The sequence below is a fragment of the Bolinopsis microptera genome, chromosome 3 (genome assembly GCF_026151205.1).
Source record: "Bolinopsis microptera isolate Bmic1 chromosome 3, MBARI_Bmic_1.0, whole genome shotgun sequence".
Classification (NCBI taxonomy): domain Eukaryota; kingdom Metazoa; phylum Ctenophora; class Tentaculata; order Lobata; family Bolinopsidae; genus Bolinopsis; species Bolinopsis microptera.
Window position 1 is genome coordinate 14,038,814 of NC_087074.1, and position 25,311 is coordinate 14,064,124.

At 39.1% G+C, this 25,311-nt stretch overlaps 3 protein-coding genes across 24 annotated transcripts in view; all 3 read left to right on the forward strand.

Moving 5' to 3' along the window:
* LOC134813407 (sperm flagellar protein 2-like) overlaps nucleotides 1-25,311 on the forward strand; it is a 46,673-nt gene that overhangs the window by 1,673 nt on the left and 19,689 nt on the right. For 16 of the 22 annotated variants that reach the window (XM_063821148.1, XM_063821149.1, XM_063821150.1 and 13 more), the window contains exons 6-10: nucleotides 233-296; nucleotides 756-836; nucleotides 1,013-1,072; nucleotides 1,251-1,336; nucleotides 4,695-4,839. In XM_063821148.1, coding sequence (XP_063677218.1) covers nucleotides 233-296; nucleotides 756-836; nucleotides 1,013-1,072; nucleotides 1,251-1,336; nucleotides 4,695-4,839 — 436 coding nt within the window. Of the gene's footprint in view, nucleotides 1-232; nucleotides 297-755; nucleotides 837-1,012; nucleotides 1,073-1,250; nucleotides 1,337-4,318; nucleotides 4,399-4,694; nucleotides 4,840-25,311 lie in introns of those variants that run through there. The other 6 variants (XM_063821165.1, XM_063821166.1, XM_063821167.1 and 3 more) reach the window with 2 other exon arrangements.
* LOC134813410 (E3 ubiquitin-protein ligase Zswim2-like) lies at nucleotides 1,999-4,398 on the forward strand. Its single transcript, XM_063821171.1, has 2 exons — nucleotides 1,999-3,137; nucleotides 3,318-4,398. The coding sequence occupies exons 1-2, from the start codon at nucleotides 2,031-2,033 to the stop codon at nucleotides 3,747-3,749; spliced, it is 1,539 nt and encodes a 512-aa protein (XP_063677241.1). The 5' UTR covers nucleotides 1,999-2,030; the 3' UTR covers nucleotides 3,750-4,398.
* LOC134813411 (synaptic vesicle 2-related protein-like) lies at nucleotides 17,030-18,643 on the forward strand. Its single transcript, XM_063821172.1, has one exon. The coding sequence runs from the start codon at nucleotides 17,036-17,038 to the stop codon at nucleotides 18,566-18,568; it is 1,533 nt and encodes a 510-aa protein (XP_063677242.1). The 5' UTR covers nucleotides 17,030-17,035; the 3' UTR covers nucleotides 18,569-18,643.

A 25,311-nucleotide genomic window follows, 5' to 3' on the forward strand; every position in this document is an offset into this window, starting at 1 on the left:
AATGTTTAAGTAGGCTTTGTTTGAACATTTCTCTCTTAGATTAACTATGGTGTCGTCAAATGAATCAATCTTTGAGACCGTACCAATGCCCTGACTAACTAACTGCAGATTTAGAACTCGCTTAAAAAACGAGAATATAAGTTTGTAGTGATATTCGGGGCCGACTTCATCTGACTGTAAGATTAACACGAGTATTTTAGTGTTAGTCACAAGATTAACACTAGTGTTTTAGGAGGGCTGAAGAGGAGCAGAGCTACAAGGTTATGCAGCATCTGAGACAGCAGAAAATGGAACGAGTAAGTTCAGTTGAAGGTCATATTATGATTTTGGAGTTTGGACAGATGTATTTTGAGTGATTCAAACGGCATTTTAAATTTGGGATATTTAATGATTATACCGTGTTTAAAGCGATAAAATCATGTTTTACATTCGATCTGATTTATGTCCACTGATTTCATTGTAACATTTGGATTGATAAATCAGTAAGGCAATGTATAAAAGTCAGACATTTTATTTTTTTCTCTATATTTAGCGACTAGTGGTAGGACCAGGGATACTACTTATCTACTAAACTGTTTCACGAGATTATTTTAAATGTTGACAGTATTATCAGTCTCAAATTATATGTTTTATAGTAGTGTTGAAAGTTAGAACGTTTCTGTTGGATAGGGTGATTAAATCTTAGATTAGGAAAAATTATGTTTTATTGATCAGTGGTAATTAATTAAAATCAACTAATATCTCCCTTATTTCAGTCGCGTCAGATAATGGTGGAGCAAAGAGAACTGATTGAAAAGCTTGGCACTTCTCCAAAACCAAGAACAAAAGTGTTCGATGTTAGTTTATATGCGATTGATTCTTAAGTTTGATATTTGTCCATTTGAATAGAAATTGGTTTGGATTTTCTAGTTAAAGCACAGATAAAACAACATTAATTTCATATTAATTTTATATTAATTTCATATTAATTTCATATTCAAATCCATATTGCTAAATATGGATTTGTTTACAGCAAAAAGTGAAGGAAACACAAGAGCTGAGACGAGCTCAGATTTCAAAGAAAATAGTCAAGGTAAGGACAAGAAATTTCTCATAATTCTGCTTCCAATTCGGTTAACGCTGATATTGCCGTGCCATTATATCGAACCTAAGAGAAAAATTAATTAGTATACAGTACTATTATCTGTAGAAGGTGGATGACGATTCGTTTGTTTGTTTGTGCCAAATTAACGACATCTTCACTTTACCAGGACACGTACAGAAGTCTGGACGAGTTTGAAGAGAAGCAGAGCAGTGCTTCCGCTCTTAGAACCGGAGCTATGATGAACGATTTTAGGTAAGTCTGAAAAGAGCAATTATTCATTAAATATTCAACCTTCGGAAATGATGTTCAATGACTTTGGGTAGGTCTGAACAGAGCAGTACTTTCAAGTTCCTTTCTCAAACTAAAAACCTCGACTCGTATCAACCTCCTCTGCACATTACTAAGACCATTACTCCCACTGCTCGAGCTACCTTGTTATTCTAGTGGAGTGAGCCGGCGCCTTTACTTATCTGCAGATAGACTAAACAGTTATCAGCACTATCTGATCATGTTTAAATAGTGTGCACGTTACAAAGTGTGACGTAGTAGCTGGGATATAGCAGCTACTGATACTGATAAAATCACTGAGAACTACTTGCGTGATCCAGTCTCTGGTATCGTTTATTGCTTCATGAGCTACCGTTTATTGTTCTAAGACTAAAATGTACTTCTTAAACTGTAATCCTACCAGTAGAGCAGTAGAGCTAGATGTCCGGTCATGTCGTCCATTTGGAGCTTTTGTAAATAGTTTGTTACTTTCGTAAAACTCATGGTTCAGTAACCAATTTCCACTTTGGCGCCAAATATTATCGAAACGTCTATCTACGTTTATGTGCAAAATCTGCAAAGGAAACTACCTAAGTATAATAGTATAATGTTGTGTGATTTACTTATGGAACAATACTAACCCCCGAATATCTAACACATTCCACAACTGCTAGGTTAAATGTCAAGGTCAGTACCGTGGAGACACACTGTCTCGGATGTCGTGCACTGGAGACAGCTCCAAGCTATACAGGCCCGTATCTACGTGCTGCAAGAGAACGGTCCTACTGCCTTCACCCTCAAGGAGCACGACAGCGCGAAGAAGCTGCGTGTTACCCTGGGGGACCCCAGTGCCTGCACCTGTACCACATTCCTGAAGGAGCGTGAGCTGTGTATCCACATCTTGTGGGTTATATTGAAACTGTTCCGGATACCTCCTGAGAATCCTATTAGTTGGCAGGGTAGTCTTGTGGAGAGGGAGATCCAACAGATGATAAAGAGTAGAGAGAAGACCAGGAGACACGTTCAGCAGAGCAACAGTGATAAAACCTCAGACAAGCCTGCAGTGCAGAACAATGAGAATTGTGTGGAGCCGCGCCCCGTGGAAGAGGGAGACTGTTGTCCTATCTGTCAGGATGAGATGACCCCAGCTCAGCACCTCACGTTCTGTAGGTACAGCTGTGGACACAGCATCCACAGCAAGTGTATGAAGATCTGGGCTGATCACCAGCTATCCCAAGGTACCAAGATCCTTTGTCCGATGTGCCGAGCTGAGTTTGGGACCCTCAAGATGATCATGACGGATCACTTGAAGAAGTCAGCCTTCAGACGGGACACCCACCCTGGGACCACGTGTAACAGCTGCAACTCTAACCCAATACAAGGGAAGCACTACATGTGCACCATCTGCCAGCAGTACAGTCTCTGTATGCAGTGTTTTGCTGGTTCTAACCACACTCAGCACCCCTTCCAGTTCAAAGAGAAGCCTGCTCACCGGTGGAGACCTGCTGTGCGGGACCTCTCTGCTATACCACCAAACCTAGCAGCAGAGCTGGAAAACAGGGAGATAACGGAGAATGATTACGAAACTCTGCTCGAGCTGGACTCTACTCAGCCTAATGGATCAGGAGGGCTATCTGCCAAGGAACTTGCTAGTTTGAAATGTATCATGTTGACTAAACACAGCTCCTTGCTGAAGCAGAGAGAGTTGTACTGTCATATTTGTCTGGCTAGTTACTCTATTTCTCAACACATTGTCGAATTACCCTGTGCTCATAAATTTCATAAGGTAAGCTATATCTGCATCTCATGTAAAACCTTCCATTTTTAAAATCATTTTTCAATGAACGCTTTAAAATTATACCATCAAAACATGGACGATATTTGGTCCCTCAGTCTGCAATTTTATGACTTGATTCTTTAAACAATTTACTGCAACATCAATCTAACACAGTTATTGTAATTTCAGGTTTGCGCAGACAACTGGCTTGCTCATACCCACGACTACTGTCCAACTTGTACCGAACCTGTAGTTGTGACAGTACCTGAGAGAAAGAAAACCACTATCATCCGATACAACCGAAAGGACGTTATTCCTGAACAGGTTAAAGTGGATTTCTCCCTGGCAGGCAGTGCAATGCAGAGCAATGGTATGACTAGTGGGTCTATGGATAGTTTGCATAGTAGTGGATCTAGCAGATCAGCTTTTAGTGTTGAACAGGACCACACTGTTAGGAACGAAAACGAATTGTTTAACCCTACTACTAATCCTCCTGCTGGTAAAAATGTGCTCAAGGGTCGACGTGCTAAACCTTCAAAAGCAAGTTCACCCAAGTTTACTGATAAGGAGACTCCAGATCTTACTTTAGGGTCAGGAACCAGTTCCTCTTACCTCAGCTAAAGCCACTGGATCTCGTAAGTCTAGACCATCTAAACCTCCCCAAGCTCCGCGAGACAGATCAAAGAGACTGTAGTGGTGGATCTTGGTTTGAGGATTGGAACAGCAGGAGGATCACCTGTAGACATTATAAAGAGAATATCAAGTGTACATGAGAGACCGGGGACTAAAACTTCTAGCAGAGACATTAGACGGGCCCGGCGTCCCTCAAGGGAGAGAACTCGGTCCCGGTCGCCTTCTGTAGGACCTGATATTCAGCCTGATCTAGTTGTCGTCAGTGGCACGAGAATTTCTTAGTGTTTTAGCTGAGGTATAACTGATTGCTGGAGTGTTATCTTGCTCTATGTTATGATTTGTTATCGGGTTGAACACTAAACTTAGGTATTTCAGATTTGAACTTCTTTAAATTAATAAAGATCAGAGATACGAAGATTTTATACAATTGCGTACATACATTTTGGACCAGTTTTCAACGAGATCTGTGTAAAAGAAAATGCGGCAAGTACTGAATTCCACCTGAAAGTTTAAAATGTGCTTCTTACAAATGAGTGCTTGCACTGCATGTTAGCGCTAGTATTTTGTCACCAATTATTAGTTCAATGTTTTGCAGTTTGCATCGTTCTGTAACTTAGCATTGTACACATATCTTGAGGTTTGTTGGAAGCTTTTCATATCTATTTTAGTGATCTGGATCAGAGTTGATTTTTAAAAGTAATGTAAAATGAGAGTACTTTTGTAATTATTTTCATTTCATGAAACGATGTCGTAATATAAATTGATTTTTCATTTTATATCGTCAGAAAATATCGGTTAAATCTTTCATGTCATCTCTTTGTCCCAAATAAGAAAAAAATGCGTTTTTACATCAATTTCGAATTGCCTTAAATTTTGGATTACAAAATCATTCAATATATTCCTGCTAAACTCTAACGTACTCATCCTCTTCAGTTCGTATATTCGTGGAGAGGGAGGACCCAAGGATACCCAGATAACCCTAAAAGACAACAGAGCCACAGTCATGAGAACGGAACAGAATGCTGAGTACATCTCCAAGATTCGCATGCGGCTGTGTGATGATGCACTAGCCAGAAAGGTAAGATATTTTATGTGATATCCAGACTGTCAGATAAAAAGTTTTCATTCTGACATGACCAGTTCCCTTCAAATTTTTGGTAAATATTTTATTTAAGTAAGTAAAATTCGAGAAACTTCAGGATAATGAATAATTAAGGCACAGAAGAAAGACTTCTTCTGAAATTTCAGTCTCACAAATATCATTGCTCCTCCATATTTGAATTTCAAGATGCTAAAGGAGGCAAGGTTTCACAATCACATAGTTGATTAAGGGCCTTTAAGGCTCTTGTCCCCGGCAGTCAACTAGACAGGCTTTGGTGTCGAAAAAAAGTTCTCTGTAATTGATTTAAGTTTTTGATGAGTTAGGCTCTCAGATCAGTGGGGCCAAGACTCAGTGGGGCCAAGAGCTCAGTTTCGATGCACCTTACTCGCCATGTTCACTGAAAGTTATCAGTTTTGACGTACCTTACTCGACATGTTCACCAAAAATTACTACTTACTAGTTTTGAAGTACCTTTCTTACTACTTTTGCTAAAAGTTACCAGTTTTGATGTACCTTACTCGACATGTTCACCAAAAATTATTAGTTTTGATGAAAAATGGTGAATGATTTAAGTTTAACACATGTTAAATTGTTTCTTTATACAAGTACAAGTACACGATGGATGATGGATGATGATGAAATGGATATTCTTCAAAGATTGTCAAATTACTCTTGGATGATGGACGATGGATGATGATGAAATGGATATTCTTCAAAGATTGTCAAATTACTCTTCCTACATTACCGATAACCATCAGGTCTATAACTCTTGGGTCACTGAACTCTCGGAAGCTATGAACTGTGACCATGAAAATGAGTTTTCAGCTGAAACGTTCAAAAAGCCAGTGAAGGCAGTTTTAGTCAAATATTTGTATAATGCGTATCGGACTACCAGTGATCATGTAGAAACGTTTCTGGATATCAAGAAAGATATGGAGGAGTTGAAGAGCGATCTTATCCGATCGCAAAGTACTGTTATCAAGCTGCAGGCTGAACTTCTGGAAAGCAAATCGAAGCAATTGGAATCCGTGCACTCCACCGTCAAGACCACCGTCCAGGACACTGTTCAAGCTGGGATAATCACATTCAGTCAAGCTGTTTCGAAAGCCGCACCTGTACTCACAGAAGAGAGCTTGAAAAAGGTTGTACAGAATGTTATATCAGAAGAGGATCGAACTAAGAATGTGTTAATATTTGGTCTCGAGGAGACTAGTGAAGAGAATCTGAAATCTGAATCATGAAGTTGGCGAGATGTTTCAGCAGATTGAAGAAAAGCCACACTTCGAAGCTGTCCGGGTTGGGAAGAAGTCAGCTGAAAAGATTAGATCAGTTAAAGTTTCTTTTGAAAATTCAAGTACAGTCCATCAGATATTAGTGAAAGCCAAAGAACTGAGACTGATTTCACGTCATAAAACTGTTTTCATTTCTCCGGACCGATCACCTGAGGAACGAACTATCCATCAGCAGTTGGTCTTAGAGATGAAACAGATTGCCAAAGAAGACACAGATAAACATTATTATATCAGAAGTGGTAGAATTTGTTGTAAGGACAAGATAGTGGAGTGAACGATTTATAATAATGTTTAATGATATACATCCTTAAGTTGTTTTTCTACCGTTGCTATGCTAACTTTTAATGTCAATAAGTAATTTAGTTTTGGATTTTTTATATCATACTCATTAACTGAATATCTTAGTTTGGGGTATATTCATAGGCCAGCCGCTTTGACATCGGCAATCTTTATTATTTGGATTGTTGATATAAGCGGGATAAAAATGCTTTATTTCATTTCATTTCATAACTAGCAAGAACCCGTATAACCCTAAATGGTGTCAAGACTCAGGAAACTAAAATAATTATTACCTATTTAATTCGCGTTTTTGACACCACTTGGGGATCCAAATTTTTGCCTCTAAAATTCCTATTACTTGGCCTATTTTTTATTTTTTCATGCTGAATTTTGGAGGCCATTAAAGCATTTGACCCAGTCAAAAAAGTTTCAGTTGTATATCTTTTACGGTTTTTGCGGAAAGTCGCGTTAAAGTTGATGCCGTGGTGTTAGTAAGATGGCACGGATAAACACATATATATCGTCTCGCTTTATACAGGGTGGGCCAAAAGTCAGTACCCATACGTTGGCCTTTATAGTTCAGTCACTGAGAGCCCAATTTAAATACTTCTTTCTGGTATGACTTAGTACCACCACTGGTTCGAGGAATTTGTCAACTCGAAAAATATTCGCGTTCATTTTTTTCAAATGGAGGTTCATTTTCACATTTATTTGATAGTTTTGATAGTCGGATCAAGCTAAATGTTACTGAATTGTGTTTGGCCATTCGAATTACGTTTGTCCTGAAAGAATTAGAACTGTAGCTTCTCAGATGACCGAGATATGAAGCATAACGAGTTTATTCATTACGTGTGATCAGGTGATTGGTTTACCTAATCACGTGATAAGATACCCCCGTTAACTACCCCGTTAAACATTATGGGAATTGTTAAGGGTGCCCAATTAAGGTGTCGTGTCACGGTGTCACATAATCACCCAGTCAATATTGTTAACGAGATACAGAAAATGCTTGATAACTTCGTCATTTCTAATCCGTTTTGCCTCATGTTTTCAGATCTTATGCAACATTTGATAATCTACCGTCTCTGAAAAAATTAGGCGTTCAGCATGTTCAGAGAAAACAATATAGGTGTTTTAATATTGAATGGGCGTGGTCTAAAATATTCGAATTTTCAAATTTTGACGACGGAATCCTCGAACCGGTAAGTACAGTATGCCATCTGCAAAGCAACAGCTCTCAAATATAAAACACGGCGGAGCTATTAAGGCCAACGTATGGGTACTGACTTTTGGCCCACCCTGTATATAGTAAGATTATATCCTAAAAATCTGAGTTAATAATCAAATATTGTTTTAGAATTACTAGCAGAAACCCGTCTACCCTAAAGTGGTGTCAAGACTCGAGAGAATTAAATAATTATTACTTATTTAATTCGCGTTTGTGACACCACTTGGGAGTCCAAATTTTTGGCACTAAAATTCTTATTCCTTGGCCAATTTTTAATTTTTTCATGCTGATTTGAAGGCCATTAAAGCATTTGACCCAGTCAAAAAAGTTTCAGTTGTATATCTTTTACGGTTTTTGCGGAAAGTCGCGTTAAAGTTGATGCCGTGGTGTCAGTAAAATGGCACGGATATATCCATATATATCGTCTCGCTTTATATATAGTAAGATAACACCACGTCAAAACTAAAATTAGAAGGCAAATATATTATACCATTTCACAAAATGGTATAAAATGGTGAAAAATGGTGAAATTTTACAATTTGAATAGTAGACTAGATACTCAGTTCACCATAAAAATCAGTCACAATTTTTCACCATTGGAAACCCCCCGCTTTTCCCATTTATTCACGGACTGCATATTGCAACGAGCTCAGTAAGTGCCATAACCAGTAACTGTAACGCATTGTTAGTGCCGAGTGCTGCCTCCTATAATAATCAAGGACAAAAGAAAATCGCGATCTTATTTAGGCCCAAAATCGAGGCGCTGCGACAAGCTGAACTAGGCGAAATCGCGGCGAAAATTTCGAAAATCGCGCCGAATTCGCAGAAATTGTCACGGTTCTTCAAATGAACAAGTTGTTCTTAGGCACGTGGTTCTGGAACAAGTAGTCCTATGGCATATTATTATTATGGTTATCGGACAGAATGAGGCTTAAATCATTTAACATCTTTAATTCTATCGAGTAGTGGCAAAATTTTGCAGCTCAGCGGATTTTGGGGGCGACTTAGAGGTTGGCGGCATGTTGCCAGTATTATGGCATCCTTTGTATACGTTTTTCACTATCACTATGTTCGTAAAAATATTTCCTTTACCCTTATGAGTTCTTGTCCATATTGTGTTCGCAAAGGATTATAAGGTTATAATATAGATTAATTGTCTTAACAATTGTATTGTATTGTATTGATCGCTTTGATCATTGTTCCAAATCTCACTTAACAGATTAACTGCTAACAAACCTTATATTATTATGCCTAACAAATTTTACATCACATACGTATTATGTTATTTCCTCATCTTTGCCTTTGTTCATAAGAGGGCCTTTGTGGATCGTCTATTGAATGTTTGCAGTTTTCCAGACATTGATTGGGGTGTCTAGTGGTTAATTTTATGTCTAGTGGTAAACTTATGTCTAATGGTCTTTAAAGTTTTTATGTCTAAGTTTTTATGTCTAAGTTTTTATGTCTAATTTTTAGGGAAGTTGGGAAGTTTTTGGCTCACCATGTTACGTCAGCAGACGAGTGGGTTAAGAAATTCTTGTGAAAGTGGATTCCTGGAAACCAATTTTTCCACGGTTCATGTTACCCTGATCATTATGATCCTAGCATAATTTTTTGGTTTTCTGAAGTCCGCACCTAGTAGTACTAGTAGTACCTACTACCTACCTCTCGATATACGATTTTGGAAGTTTTTGTTCAACTACTTTTGTTCATGTTCAGGGACGTAGCCAGGATTTTTCTTTGAGGGGGGCTGTCGGCGAGCGAAGCGAGCCGACGCGTCCAATCAAGCTGCGCAGCGAGCGAAGCGAGCAAGCTGTGGCAGGGGTCTGGGGGCGCCGCCCCCAGCGGGGTCCAGGGGCGGAGCCCCTTGGCGGGGGCTAGGGGGGTGCAGCCCCCCGGAAATTTTTTGCGAAACAGGGTGTTTTAGACGACATTTGGCATTAAAGAAATTTGTAGGACAGCAATAAACTGGGATTGAAAAGAATCAAGTACTCACGTAAATTTGGTAACTTCACAACAGCAATCTGCATTCTCCAATCAGAATTTACGACTTACTCAGGCCTCATCGTCTTAATATTTTTACATTTCCTACGGTCTAGGGGACACTATTGACTATAATTATAGAAGTCTTCTAGAATGTTTGCTTGGATTTAATGACATATATTTACTAATCCACAGTTCAAATCTTTGACTGACTGCAGTCATAAACACAACCCAGTTACCAGGCGACCATGGGGACTAGGGGGCTTATCTTTTTTCTGGGGTTCGATTTTTCCGGGGGGGCTGCCGCCCCCCTAGCCCCCCCCTGGCTACGTGCCTGTAATCATGTTTCATGCTACCCTGATCATTATGAGCAGAAAATACTTGTTCGGTCCTCTGAAGTCCGTACCTATATTCGGAACGCTGTGGATGTGATTGGTTCCATATACTCATAACTTTATAAAGAACGTGATATTTGGCCTTCGGATTGAAAGGAGAATGCGCAAATTTGGTCCTCAGATAAATTAAAGAAAAATGCACAATTTGTCGAGGAGAATTAACAAAATCGTTGCGGCAAACGTCAAAAATCGCGATTTGTCGCGGAGAATGGGAAAAAATCGCGATTACGCACGTGCCGCGATTTCCTTTTGACCTTGATCATAATTAGTACCTTAATTAATTAGTAATTACCTACCTTTAACTAAACAACTACTGACAGTATTTCAAAGCCTTTTTACTTACACAAACTTCTGCTTCTCTGAAAGATTATTACAGAAATTGACTAATGCAAGGGGTGCACAAAGGGTGAAGTTCTAAATGATGTTGACTGAAAAGTGCTAAAGTTCTAGGTAAAATAATGATTGTGAATCAGACTGATAAGTTTAGATTACTGATAAGGTGAATTTAGCATGTAAATTGTAATGTGTAAGCTTTTGACGATTACTTGTTCAGACAAAACTTGAGTTTAGTTCGCTGTGCTACGTCAGCTTGTTTTTAATTAGATTTAGAGAATTTAAATAAGATTCGCAGATCAGTCCTTGTAAAAATGTTTGACCCTAACAATAGTAACGGGAATTTCGATATTATCTCTCAAGGGCCTGATCCAGTTCAGAAACTAATGATATGGACCAAGCTGCCCCACTTGGCGAACTGTCAGGCTAGTAAAACTCTTAAAGTATTCAAATTACCGCACACCTTACCGACGCAATAGCAATATTTGTGCCGAGTAGTGATTCCAAGCGGGAGCTTAATAAGGAACCTTTCTCAGTATTGAAGTCAGTTCTGCAGAAGTCAGATCCGAAATTCCGTTAAACCAATCGACGAATCATCAACTATCTTAAATCTTATTTCATTTTTATCGGGATTATTTAAGAGAAATATATATATGTACCTCTAGCTCTACTTATTCTTGGATTTGATAAATCATTTATAATCTTATGGTACGGCACCAGTTTGTCGGGCACGTGGTCACCGAGTGACGCAGTCACGAGGTACAGTCAAGGTCAAAAGGAAATCGCGGCACGTGCAGAATCACATTCTCAATCGCATTTTCCCATTCTCCTCGACAAATCACGATTTTTGACGTTTGCCGAGACAAACAGATCCTCGCGACAAATTGCGATTATTCCAGTTCTCTGAGGACCAAATTTGCGCATTCTCCTTTAAATCCGAGGGCCAAATATCACGTTCTTTATAATTATATGGAACTAATCACATCCACAGCCTTCCAAATGTAGGTACGGACCGAACAAGTATTTTCTGCTCATAATGATCAGGGTAACATGAAACATGAACTTGAAGTAGTTTCCAGAAAAACTTTGAAAATAATATCGATTTAGAAAATTTTCGGTCCGAGTCATTCTCGATAACTAGGTACAATACTCCAGTAGCAGGGAGGTGTTGAGTGTGCACTTCGATGTATAGAGTTTTTTGCTATTGAATCGGGTTAAATAGGTCATTGGTAACTCAAATCACCGAGGGGGGAATTTTGTGTCGCTAGTCCCAACCCTGTGGAGCCACGCCCATATTTCATATCAGGTGCGTATATGGGAAATATGTATCTCAGCTTCTGAAGGTCTTAGAGACTCAAATTTGAGTTTAAAATGACAGCAATGCACATGTTTATATTAGTACTATGAAGGTCATGAAAGCCCAAAATGCTTATTTTTGGAAAAAATTCAGAAAAACCGATTTTCACTTGAGCGTGAGTAAAAAAATCTACTCTAGAAATTTAGTGAAAATCGAGTAAGCAGTTCAGTGTCTACAAGATTTCTAAACACAGGGTCCTCTGTTAGGTCATTCTGAATTAGAATTGATAAAGTAAGCAAATTCTATAAGTAGTTTCAACCCTGTGGAGCCACGCCCATATTTCATATCAGGTGCGTATATGGGAAATATGTATCTCAGCTTCTGAAGGTCTTAGAGACTCAAATTTGAGTTTAAAATGACCGCAATGACCATGTTTATATTAGTACTATGAAGGTCATGAAAGCCCAAAATGCTTATTTTTGGAAAAAATTCAGAAAAACTGATTTTCACAAGCAAAAATCTACTCTAGAAGTTAAGTGAAATCGAGTGTGAAGTTCAGTGTCTAAAACGTTTCTAAACATAGGATCCTTTGTAAGATCATTCTGAATCAGAATTGATAAGGTATGCAAATTCTATTAGTAGTTTTAACCCTAGGGTGCAAAACTCCTAAATTACCCCCAGGCGCAAATATATGACTTTTCTATCTCGGCTTCTGAACGTTGTAGGGGCCTCTCTTTGAGCTCAAACTAACTAAAATGGCCACATTTATATACCGACTATAAAGCAACATAGGGTCTATATAGCTTAGTTTATAGAAATTCATTAAAAACTGTTTTGCGCACCGCGTACTAAAATTACTTGGATTTCTACCGCTTTGATAAATTACTACAAGAAGATGGGGAGTTAATATTGTTGATTTATATAATATAGATTATTTATTCTTTAGTGTAGATTAACTTTATTTTTATATATTTTACCAAGTGTGAAGGATCAACCATACGTTATTGATGATCTTGAAATATTTAATGATAAATTGATATAATAATAAATGATTGTAATATTTTGATTGAGGCACATGCCACCCCATCGCGGGTTTACTACTACTTTTAACCTTCATGCATCATAAAATAGTAATATGATCAAACATGTACTTAATAATGATATCTCGGGCTAAAAAGATATTTGCAGCACAGTAAAACGTTCAACATAAACACATTAGGATAACATTTACGGAGCAGCACATACCACCTAACTTTAATTTTGGTATAACTGCGAAAATACTCAGTTTCAGAAGGCTGCCTTCAGCTCCCTCTATGGGGCTCTCTCCAGTACTGCTCGGCTTTTATGGCTAATCAACTTGAATCCAACCTCATGTAGCAGAATCTACTTCTAGCTGCCTTCTGCTAACTCCAGGTCAACTCTACCCAGCTACCACCATACGTTATAATTTTAGATCTTATAACATCTGATATGAGTGCTACCTCCGCTGCATCCAACAATTTCCAGCTCATTAAGGAAGAGGACATTTTTCTGATGGTTGCTAAATAGGGCAAGAAGTAGTCCACTAACCTAAGCTAAGATTGCTAGAAATAGCAGAAGTTGGAGGAACCTTGGTGGTAGCTAAAGAGATAGTAGCCGAAGTAGGTGAAAACAGCTGGAATTGGTGGTATAGTAGCTGGATAGAGGAAGAGGTAGCATTCATATCAGAGGTTGCTAGAAAGATCTAAAATCATAACGCACTGGTGGTAGCTGGGCAGATACTAGAGATGATGCATGAAGGTTAAACAAGTTTTTAATGAATTTCTAAGCTGTATAGACCCTAAGTTGCTTTGTGCTTTATAGTCGGTATATAAATGTGGCCATTGTAGTTAGTTTGAGCTCTCAAAGAGAGGCCCCTACAACGTTCAGAAGCCGAGATAGAAAAGTCATATATTTGCGCCTGGGGGTAATTTAGGAGTTTTGCACCCTAGGGTTAAAACTACTAATAGAATTTGCATACCTTATCAATTCTGATTCAGAATGATCTTACAAAGGATCCTATGTTTAGAAACGTTTTAGACACTGAACTTCACACTCGATTTCACTTAACTTCTAGAGTAGATTTTTTGCTTGTGAAAATCAGTTTTTCTGAATTTTTTCCAAAAATAAGCATTTTGGGCTTTCATGACCTTCATAGTACTAATATAAACATGGTCATTGCGGTCATTTTAAACTCAAGTTTGAGTCTCTAAGACCTTCAGAAGCTGAGATACATATTTCCCATATACGCACCTGATATGAAATATGGGCGTGGCTCCACAGGGTTGAAACTACTTATAGAATTTGCTTACTTTATCAATTCTAATTCAGAATGACCTAACAGAGGACCCTGTGTTTAGAAATCTTGTAGACACTGAACTGCTTACTCGATTTTCACTAAATTTCTAGAGTAGATTTTTTTACTCACGCTCAAGTGAAAATCGGTTTTTCTGAATTTTTTCCAAAAATAAGCATTTTGGGCTTTCATGACCTTCATAGTACTAATATAAACATGTGCATTGCTGTCATTTTAAACTCAAATTTGAGTCTCTAAGACCTTCAGAAGCTGAGATACATATTTCCCATATACGCACCTGATATGAAATATGGGCGTGGCTCCACAGGGTTGAAACTACTTATAGAATTTGCTTACTTTATCAATTCTAATTCAGAATGACCTAACAGAGGACCCTGTGTTTATAAATCTTGTAGACACTGAACTGCTTACTAGATTTTCACTAAATTTCTAGAGTAGATTTTTTTACTCACGCTCAAGTGAAAATCGGTTTTTCTGAATTTTTTCCAAAAATAAGCATTTTGGGCTTTCATGACCTTCATAGTACTAATATAAACATGTGTATTGCGGTCATTTTAAACTCAAATTTGAGTCTCTAAGACCTTCAGAAGCTGAGATACATATTTCCCATATACGCACCTGATATGAAATATGGGCGTGGCTCCACAGGGTTGGGACTAGCGACACAAAATTCCCCCCTCGGTGATTTGAGTTACCAATGACCTATTTAACCCGATTCAATAGCAAAAAACTCTATACATCGAAGTGCACACTCAACACCTCCCTGCTACTGGAGTACAAGAAGAGTGCCTCGGCCCTCGATATGTAAGTTACTGTCCTTGTTTCTATATAAACATAACTTTTACAATAATTCTTGCGTAATAATTATAATGATTATGTTTCTATATAAACATAACTTTTACAATAATTCTTGCGTAATAATTATAATAATTTTCTATTATCACTAGAAACCGCACAGACCTTCTATCTACACACAAACCAACTAGCAATTGTCATTTCTCTAATCCTATGAACCAGTGTATCCCTAATTCATAATTCGTGTAACAACGAGTAAGTTACAGCTTGAATCAATATAGCTTCCAGTATGCTGTTTGATAGCAATAATATATTCGAGATAATGTTATACTAGTGTAAGCAAGGCCTACGTCCGGGACTTCACTATCGGAGTTGAAATGCAAAAGTTTAAACCCGCCTATTGTATTCTAAAAACCCATTACATTTATTTTGGTAGTTAAAACGGTGCAAAAGTATGAAATCACTCAGTCAAAGCATACTTCAATTCAATTCTGAGTGCTCCTCACGTATCTACTAGTAATACTTGATACAGCATATCTGTCGAGTATGGGAGAGAGACAGTAGGAGAGATAAGAGGGAGAGACATTTGGGTCACAAAATCATCAATTAAACCACTTATCACCGGCCGATTAAAAAACTTAGGCTCTTGTGCTTCGTCAGAGTTTTGTGGGCACAATACCGAAATAAACAGCCACGTACCTTTTACCGTTTTCTAACTCAACAATGTACGTGTCGATCGTGGGCATCATGAAGAAGAGTCTGTTTAGATCTTAACACTATTCCTTGGCTAACACACTAAAGATTATTAATATAGATGCTATTATTTTGCCTGACGATCCTGTCGCTCCCTAATCTTAAACTATACTAACAATCTAGTTAATCGTTTTTGAAACTGTGTTTGAAAATGATCTCTATTGCCAAATTGCTTTTAGGCCTTCTGTGTGGGAAAATCATCAAGAATTTTTGGCTGCGGAAAACCGCAAACATATCTTCAATTCCTGTCTGTGCGAAAGTGTGCACAAAGTTGAAAGTATGCACTCTACATTTCTCAGGATATGGTTGCCTCTACTCTGCAAGGCACATATAATAATTTGTGATAACTAAGACAGATGGTGCAAGCTGGCCATGCTTTACTTGTGGGTCATTTTGTAACTGGGTTGTAGTATAGGAGAAAGCCATTTTGTAACATACTATTTTGAAGGTTTTAGTGTGGCCATTAAACATTTTCTGGGGCCTAGCTCCAAATGCTTAAGAACTGTCCTGTTTCACTCGCCGACATTGCGAAAGTGGAAAATTCGCGAGCGAAGCAACAAAAAAGCAGAAAATTTGTATCTGCGAGGAAATTTTTAACTTTCTGGATGTGGGGCAATCGCTACTCGCGACTGCGTAAAAATAGGTGTTTGCCTAATAACTCAACAACCTGACGTCCGAGGATTTTGAAATTGTGCTCGACCCTAGTTAATATGATGATTCCGAACATTTTAGTGCCCAGGATGAGCACCTAGCTCAATCAGTAGCCGAGATATCTCGTATTTAGTGTGCAAATAACAACTCGCGAGAGCAAAAAAAGGGTGTGGTCACATAACTCAACAACCTGATTCTAATTAGAAGCGGATTTATTTTTATTTGAAAGTCGCGAAAGCGCCAAAAAAGGGCGTGGTCAATTGCGCAAAACTGCCCCATATTCAGAAAGTCTACCCAAGCCAAATTTGTTTCTGAGGGGTCCCTTGAGCCGTTCCAGGTCTCAAACCTCGGAGCGGAAGACTTTTATACGGGAATATTCTCAGATCCATGACTATAATTCATAATTCGTGTAACATTATCATGAAGAAGAGTCTGTTTAGATCCCTTTTGTCAAGTAAAAAGTATATTTACACCAGCGTACTAAACTACGAAATAAAGAGTTAACACGAAGGCGTAAAAAAGTGCAGTATTAGGTAAATAGTGAGATTCCGCACCCACCGCTTTTATATGTTGCCTCTGATGAACTTCCGTGATAAATTGCTTTTAATCTTCCATGTGGTCATTACTTTTTTATCCCTACAACTATTTTGAGTTGCATGATGCTGTTTACCTTAGGTGTTATGGACGTTAAAACGTTTTATTCCAAAATCAACAGTCCATAACAACTTAGCTGTTAAATATTCCGTAATATTTCTCCTTTCCCCGATTTCTTTTTTTCTCCCTTTGTGATGGTTTTAGTTCACTATTTGATGTACTACTTACTTCAGTTACCAAATGGGATTAGGAAAACTCATGATGAGTTACATAAAGAAAATTTTTGCGTCACCATCTAAATCATCTAAACTTAGTGAACAAGAGGCGAAAATAAAGAGGAGTGATGGACATGAAATGAACCTTGATGAGCTTTTTCAAGGATCAGGATTAGGCAAAACTCAATTCTTTCTGTGGGGGCTTCAGTTTCTCATCGCCTTGGTGCATCTGTCTATATACTTCATGACAACTATTCTCATTCCCTATCTACGCTGTGAGTGGGGTTTTAACACCTGGGTTGAAGTGGCTGTTGGATCAGCTTTACCTATGTCAGTTGCAGTGAGTGGAGTTGTAGCTGGTAATCTTGCTGATAAAGTTGGAAGGAGAATGGTCTTATTGGTAACAACCGTGTTCTTGGCAATTGGCTCCATCATGATTGTTGTTTCACCAAACGTTTGGGTCCTGCTGGTTGCTCTTATAATACAAGGGATTTGTACTGGTATTGCCTATCCTGTTTGCTTTGTCTATTCTGTAGAAATCACTGCTTCCAACAACAAAGAGCTAGCTGTCATGATCGTGTATCTCGGGCAGTTCGGAGGGGTATTCTTGTCCACAGTCTCCTACTTTGCTATCAACAATATAGGATGGCGGTATGTGGTGGCAGTGATTTCATGTCCGTTTATTGTCATTCTCATAGGCCTGATCATGTGTCCAGAAACCCCACGTTACTTGCTAGTTCATGGGAAAGGTGAAGAGGCAATACAGTCGTTAAAGAAAATCTATGAGTGGAATGGAGACGTTTTTCCAAAAAACTGTGTATCTATTAAAAAGTCTGATATTGTCGAAAAAGCTGGAAAGTTGCTGGACATATTTAGTTTCGAATACAGAAAGCCCACCATACTTCTGACAACAACATTGTTCGCAAACTTTTACATATCCTTAGCATTTGCGGCATACCTTCCTCTCGCTTCAGAGAATACAAAAGAAAGTCAGAACATTTACTCTGCAAATGATACTTCATGCCAAAATATCCTTGACAAGAAAGCTCTGGCAGGAAATATTGTAGCTTTTTTTGGGGACGTCCTTGGGGTTCTCTTATCAGGATTTCTTGCAAAGAGGGTGGGTCGGAAATTCATCGTCATCGGCTTCTCTTTACTAGCTCTGTTATGCACCATAGCAGGCTTTTTCGATTTAAATCAAACCGTGAAGATGATCTTGAACATGCTACTTCGCTTGGTTGGAACTGGGTTACGGTATAGAATATATCTTATGACCCTGGAATGTTATCCTACCGTCCTCAGAAGCACAGCTTCAACCTTCATACACTCTCTTGGGGACGCTGGTGGCACAGTTGGCAGTTTCCTCACGTACTTATTGTATCCAGTAAGTCCGGAATCTGTGGTGAGCTTGTTTGTTGGGGCGGCAGCGGTACAACTGATGGCATCGGTATTTTTGAACACTGAAAACAAAGATTTAGCTGATCACACGAAAAGGGCAGATTCAACAGGACATGATTCTCAAAAAGACGAAAATTATGTGCTTAACCGAGACTTCTAAATCGATAGTACTTCCGTTTCCAATTTCTTAAGGTTTTACTCGTATAGCAAAGAATTTAATGTCCCAATTTGCTTCATGAATAGCTGTTAATAAATGGATAAATTTAGGAAATATTTAGGAAATAATTAGCAAATCTGGCTTATTAACCGAATATCATTAATGTAGATTGTAGCATATATAATATTATACCTGGATTATAGTTCATAGAAGATAGTCTGAGCAGTCGTCAAGCGAGTGGAGGAGTGGCCCTGCCACTATTTTCATTTTAATAAAGTTATAACGGGTAAACCTTTTGTAGCTTTATAGTGAAGCTACTTCGGGCTCACAAATAGAAATTGCCGTCTAAGCAGCGTCTAATTGGTGACTTTGACTATGATAACCGTTTAAAACTCTATCATCTGAATGGAAAGTTCAAATTATCTTCCATGTAAATTATAAACGCTTGAAATGGAGTAATTTCACTTAAAAATATTACAATAAAAAGATATATTTTCATCTCATGACCCACTACCATGTGCAGTTCAAGGTATAGTGTTCACCCTCAGCTACAGTTATAATTGTTTAATAGCTGGTTAAACGGTAGGGCGGCTATTGATCATGTTGGTAATTAGGGCTCCGGTGGACCTCTATTGGACAATCCACTAAACTAGGGTTGCCATTATCGGTACAACATTTTTTATCGCGATAATCGATAAACTTTTCAAAATTATCGCGATTTTATCGGTTATCGGCGATTAATTTGTCAAGTAATATTTGTATACACTCTGCATATTTGAATTATGCTCCTATGCTAAGAGTAAGATGTAACATTGCAACCTTTGTACTTAATTTTTTGCTAATATTTTATGATCTGTTGTTTTAATTGTATAAATGTGCCAACGGAGAACGCACTTTAAAGCACGAAAAAAAATGAACACACTTCACGCACTTTTCCCGAAAAAATGGCGCACGAACCAACTATGGTCTTGAACGGTGCGAGAGTCTTGGTAATGTCTTTTGCTAACTCAGTGTCTCCTGCATCCAGCCTAGCTCCAAGTCATCTAAAATTCCGTGCACTGCATCAGTTATCCGGTTATATCTCTCCAACATACTGCACACCGAGCTCCAACGGGTTTTGTAGTCTCGTTGCAGTCTGAGTTCCTTTCCGTGCTTCAATAAACAACAATAACTACGTCTGACCATACAACCTCCAAGTTACTTACTAGATGCGATAACGCAAAATTTCAATCTTCACTGCCACAAATTCATACGCACATACCATCACACTGCAAATTATGCTAGCAGTAGCACTGGGTTTTAACTTTACAGACAGAGAAATAGATACAAAAAATGTGTTAAATTTTGGCCATTTTACCATAATAAAAATTGGTTGATTATCGCGGTAATTCTCGAAAATTGTCGTGATAATCTATAAAGATTTTTGGGAAATTTTCCTCGATAATATCGGTTAGTATTTAGTAACCCTAATCTTGATAGCTTTGAGCAACTTAAGTTCGTGACTTTCAAGTGTCACAATACTATTACTATAATTACTACACTGGTGAATTTTGTAAATTCATTAAGTAAAACCTACAGGAGGATATGACAATTAGGGTTAAGTTTGACCCAATTTCCCGTGCTAACCAGGTTCTACCATGTACTGTGCCAGGAGCCGTTGGGACGCTTAATGTAAATATTTCACCCCGGGTTTGACCAGGTGACATTTAGATCCACTGCTTTAGTATCGGTTGTTATCTATCATACGTTCAATAATCACTGTTCTAACAGTGACCTGTTACTCTGGTCGGCACCTCTGCCGCATCTGCATGAGATCAAATGAGAAACTGAGAGGGTGCACGTGAACGCTAACAGGGTGCATACTGCATAGGTGCATACTGCATAGTGAAGCAAATAAATAGTTGCCTGGTTAAATTCCTTCCCCATTTATCGTCTTAGTTGACAATTCCATTTTTAATCAATCTTCAGTCAGGACTTTAAACCAGGGGGAAGCGATCCATAATTGGCATCCGTACGGCAAATATAGAGTGGTGTGAAGCGTTTATACAATATACATACGTTCATCAAGTTATTCTGTTATACACAATTTTAAGCTTCTTTGTTAATAATAGCCTCGCGATGCTAAGGAGAATATTTCGACTAATGTTAAGGTTCGCTGAGACATATTGACGGGGCAAATTTTACATTTTCTTATTGTCCTGCTGGTTTGTTGACCAGCCTCATAGAGCTAGCTCCGTGAGGCTGGTGATCAGTAAACCTACAATTTATTGCATATTTTTTACACACTCACCTAACCAGCTGATGGGCATATTGATTATCATGACATACATGTTATTTATAATGAATCTGGTTACTACATCAAAACCCCAATTTACCATGGAATTTGGACGTGTCACAGTTCAAAATTGAGTGAGCCACCCTGTCAGGCTGTCAATAGGTGTCTAGGAGCTAGTCGGCTCGTAAATGTAAAACCACCGGATATGACCGGTGCCAGGGTTTCTAATAATAAATAATGATCATAGTTCCATACCTCAGCTCTGGTAGCTATTCCCACGATAGAAATCCTATCTTGATTCAAGTTCATGATGAATGGATTTCCAGTAGATTTCATTCGAAGTCGAATCATTTCGAGCTTATCTTGATAGCTTTGAGCTATTGTAAACCAAATTGCTCCTCTTCTCACTAACTATCGGACGATTTACGTACTAAAGATCGACAACTAAAGTTCGTGGAATTCAAGTGTCACTATACTACTATACTAATGAACGTTATAAATTCGAGATCCTGGTGGAACCTACAGGTGGACATGACAAGGATTAAGTTTGACCCATTTTCCCGAGCTTAATTACTGTCAATAAACTAAATAATCACTTCTGCTTGAGCGAGCATGCTTTCTCTTTTACACAAAAACTCAGTTACATTCTTGAACGGTGCGAGAGTCTTGGTTATGTCTTTACTCTTTAGCTAACTCAGTCTCTCCTGCATCCAGCTTTAGATTGCCTAGCTCCAAGTCATCTAAAATTCTGTGCACTGCATCAGTTATCCGGTTATATCTCTCCAACATACTGCACACTGAGCTCCAACAGGTTTTGTAGTCTCGTTGCAGTCTGAGTTCCTTTCCGTGCTTTAACAAACAACAATAAATACGTCTGACCATATGTTTGTTGATAGTTTATAGAACCCGTCCCCAATCTCGTATCGGAAAATGACTAAACTCAGGTCGGAGTGTGAATACGGGTGGACCATATAACAACCTCAGCTCCAAGTTACTTATTAGATGCGATAACGCAACATTTCAATTTTCACTGCCACAAATTCATACACATTACATACTACACAGCACGTCAGCATACCATCAGTATCACACTGCAAATTATGCTAGCACTGGGTTTCAACTTTAGTTAATACAAACAGAGAAATAGATTCGAAAAATATGCTAAATGTGGCCATTTTACCATAATAAAAATTGGTTGATTATCGCGATAATTATCGAAAATTATCGCGATAATCGATAACGGTTTATGGGAAATTATCGCCGATAATTATCGCCCGGTAATATCGGTTGGCAACCCTACACTAAACCATGCATATTGCATAAGACCAGGGAAGGATATATAGTCCGAAAAATTGAACAATTTCAGTTCATGTCTGTTCCGAGTTCAAACGTCGAATATTCCGCCTGATTTAGTAGTCTGAATACAGGTGCTATAGTCGAGATGCTTATGATAAACGGTGATGCGAAAAACGTTTTCGCTGGAAAAAACACAAATGTTCCCCTCAAAGTCGCTGACCGACCTCCGACCGGCGCCCAACCGAGCTCCGACCGGCGCCCAACCGACCTCCGACCGGCGCCCGAACGACCTCCGACCGGCGCCCGAACGACCTCCGAAAAACTTGACTCTCCCGTTCCAAGGTTAATTGAGGGGCAATGATAAAGCGCTTTTTAATTCCGGCACTCACCCATTTCAAATCCAACCAGGTTGAGTAGCATTGAAAAAGCTCTTATAAGCGCTTTTTAATTCTGGGCACTCCCCCGTTCCGACCAGGTTAGGGGCATTGAAAAAGCGCTTATTTGCGCTTTCTAATTCCTGCCAACCAGGCAATGGGTGATAGGAAAAGCGTTAGAAAAGCGATCATAAGCGCCTATAAGCGATTTTAAATCCTGACTCTGCCGGTGGACCCCAGGTTGCTCAGAAAAGCACGTATAAGCGGGCACTCTCCAGTTCCGACCAGGTTAAGGGGAATTGAGAAATCGCTTATAAGCGCTTTTTAATTCCGGGCACTCCCCCGTTCCGACCAGGTTAGGGGCAGCATTGAAAAAGCGCTTATAAGCGCTTTTTAATTCCGGGCACTCCCCCCGTTCCGACCAGGTTAGGGGCAGCATCGAAAAAGCGCTTATGAGCGCTTTTTAATTCCTGCCCACCTGGCCCTGGATGATACGAAAAGCGGTAAAAAGCGGTAAAAAAGCGATGAATGAGCCGTAATAAGCGATTTTTAAAAAAGCGATTATAATCGATTATGAGCGGTTATAAGATGTAAAATAGCGTTTTTCTGACTGAATAAAAAACCGCTTATACTTGCGCTTTTATAGCGCTTTACAAACAGCTAAATTGCAACCCGCTAATAAGCGCTTATATTCGCTTATAAATGGTTCAAAAAAGCGCCTACGAATCGCTTATCTGGCCGACCGCTTATCCACCACGTTTTACCGCCAATCCTACTGGAAAATCGCTTTCAAATCGTTTGTGGGGACTTATGATCGCTTATTTAAGCGCTTATAAGCGCTTTTATATTAAAAAAACCGCTTTTTTGAATTATTACATCAATTATAGTCGATTATAAGCGATTTTTTGTGAGCCGTTTATAATCGTAAAAAAATCGATCATAAACGGTTATTTATAAAAAAGCGCCGAAAAAGCGCCCAATAAGCGATTATCAGCGCCCATTTCGTTTATGGAAACTTATCCTATTCTTTTGCCTGACGAGCCTGTCGCGATTTTTGGCCTAGATAATCGCAATTTTGTTTTGTCCTTGGGTACAGTCAGTCGATAGATAACGTGGCCAATATTAACCAGCGAGAATGACTGGATTTCATGCTTAAGCAAAATTAGATTCACAACCCACAATACTACTACTAATTCAATACTACTACTAATTCACATCCAAATGATTCAGGATCCATTTTTTTGTGTAATTCTAAAGTCAAAAGTATATTTACACCAGCGTACTAAACTACGAAATAAAGAGTTTACACGAAGGCGTAAAAAAGTGCAGTATTAGGTAAATGGTGCGATTCCGCACCCACCGCTTTTATATGTTGCCTCTGATGAACTTCCATGATTAATTGCTTTTAATCTTCCATGTGGTAATTACTTTTTTATCCCTTCGCCGATTTCTTTGTTTATCATTTTTTCCTTTTGTTAGTTTTAGAACTTCCCGATAGTAGCGTACTTTAATTAAAATGGTTCACGAGCAGCTACTCTGTTATTATCTACCTGACTTACTTAAGGCGGCTTCAGCGTCCGAGTATTGATGCGCTGTCTCCATAAAACTCTATCCGCCATAAGTCCGCCCATTTCTCCAGTGTCGTTGAGACCCGTGTCAGCTCGTAGGCTATCAACATAGGTCATGGCTGGTCTCCCCCTACTCCGCACCCCATGAGTTGGTTCCCAGAGTAGCAAGCGGTTTGCGACTAGTTCTGGGTGCCGGTGGATATGGCCTGCTAGTCGCATCCTGCGCTCTTGGATCTTCATGGTTGCTCTCGGTAGGTTGCCATAGACTTCTTTGTTGGTTTTTCGCTGCTTCCAATCCACATTAAGTGCCATCCTTAGTATTCTAGTGTAGCAGCCATCAATGCGTTTCTTCAATTGCTCTGTCAACGTCCAGGTTTCAGAACCATAAAGAAGTATTGACTCCACAGTAGCAACAAATAGACGGATCTTTAGTCCTCTTCTAAGGTCAGACTTCCACATCTTCTTTAGCTTGTGGCAGGCTGCCCAAGCCTTAGCTTTTCTGACCCGCAGGTCCCTCTCTGTTGTTGCTATCCAAGCTCCAAGGTAAACAAAGTCTGTCACCTTTTCCAGCTGGTTTCCAGAACAGCTATTAAGACTACTCGCCTCCTCTGTCATGTTCAGAGTTATGAACTTAGTTTTAGAGCCGTTCATGGCTAGCCCAACACTCAGTGCTGCTTTCTCAAGCCTGTCCAGGAGTAGTTTTGCCCCTTCAATGGTATCAGTGATAAGGGCAACATCATCTGCAAACTCGACGTCTGCGATCTTCTCGGCACCAATCCTTCTACTCCGTGCAGGCCTGAGGGTAAACCCAGAGTCCGAGTCATCATCGTCTATAGTCACTGTCATGATATAGTCAATCACGATAATGAACAAGTACGGGGCAAGAGTGTCTCCTTGCAGTACTCCAGCCAGGATATCAAAAATTTCTGTTATACCATCGGCTGTAACTACTTTAGCCTTTGTGCTCGTATAGATACCCTCAATGAGCCGCACTATGGCTTCTGGTATGCCATATGCTTTTAATATCTTCATGAGCAAACCTCTATGCACACTATCGAACGCCTTTTTGAAATCAATGAAAACCATGGTGGCCTTAAGATTTTTGGCTCTAGCACCCTCCATAATTCTTCGTAGAGCAAGGATGTGCGATGTTGTAGAGCGCCCAGGTCTAAAGCCATTCTGGTTGTCCCGTAAAACTTCCTCAAGACTTGGCTTCATCCTGTTCAGCAACAT

Bases quoted from the DNA above. Each gene is read 5' to 3' on its own strand.
- LOC134813411 (XM_063821172.1), top strand. From the start codon at position 17,036: ATGGGATTAGGAAAACTCATGATGAGTTACATAAAGAAAATTTTTGCG.
- LOC134813410 (XM_063821171.1), top strand. From the start codon at position 2,031: ATGTCAAGGTCAGTACCGTGGAGACACACTGTCTCGGATGTCGTGCAC. The intron at 3,138-3,317 runs GTAAGCTATATC...TTGTAATTTCAG, and splicing joins GTGCTCATAAATTTCATAAG to GTTTGCGCAGACAACTGGCT.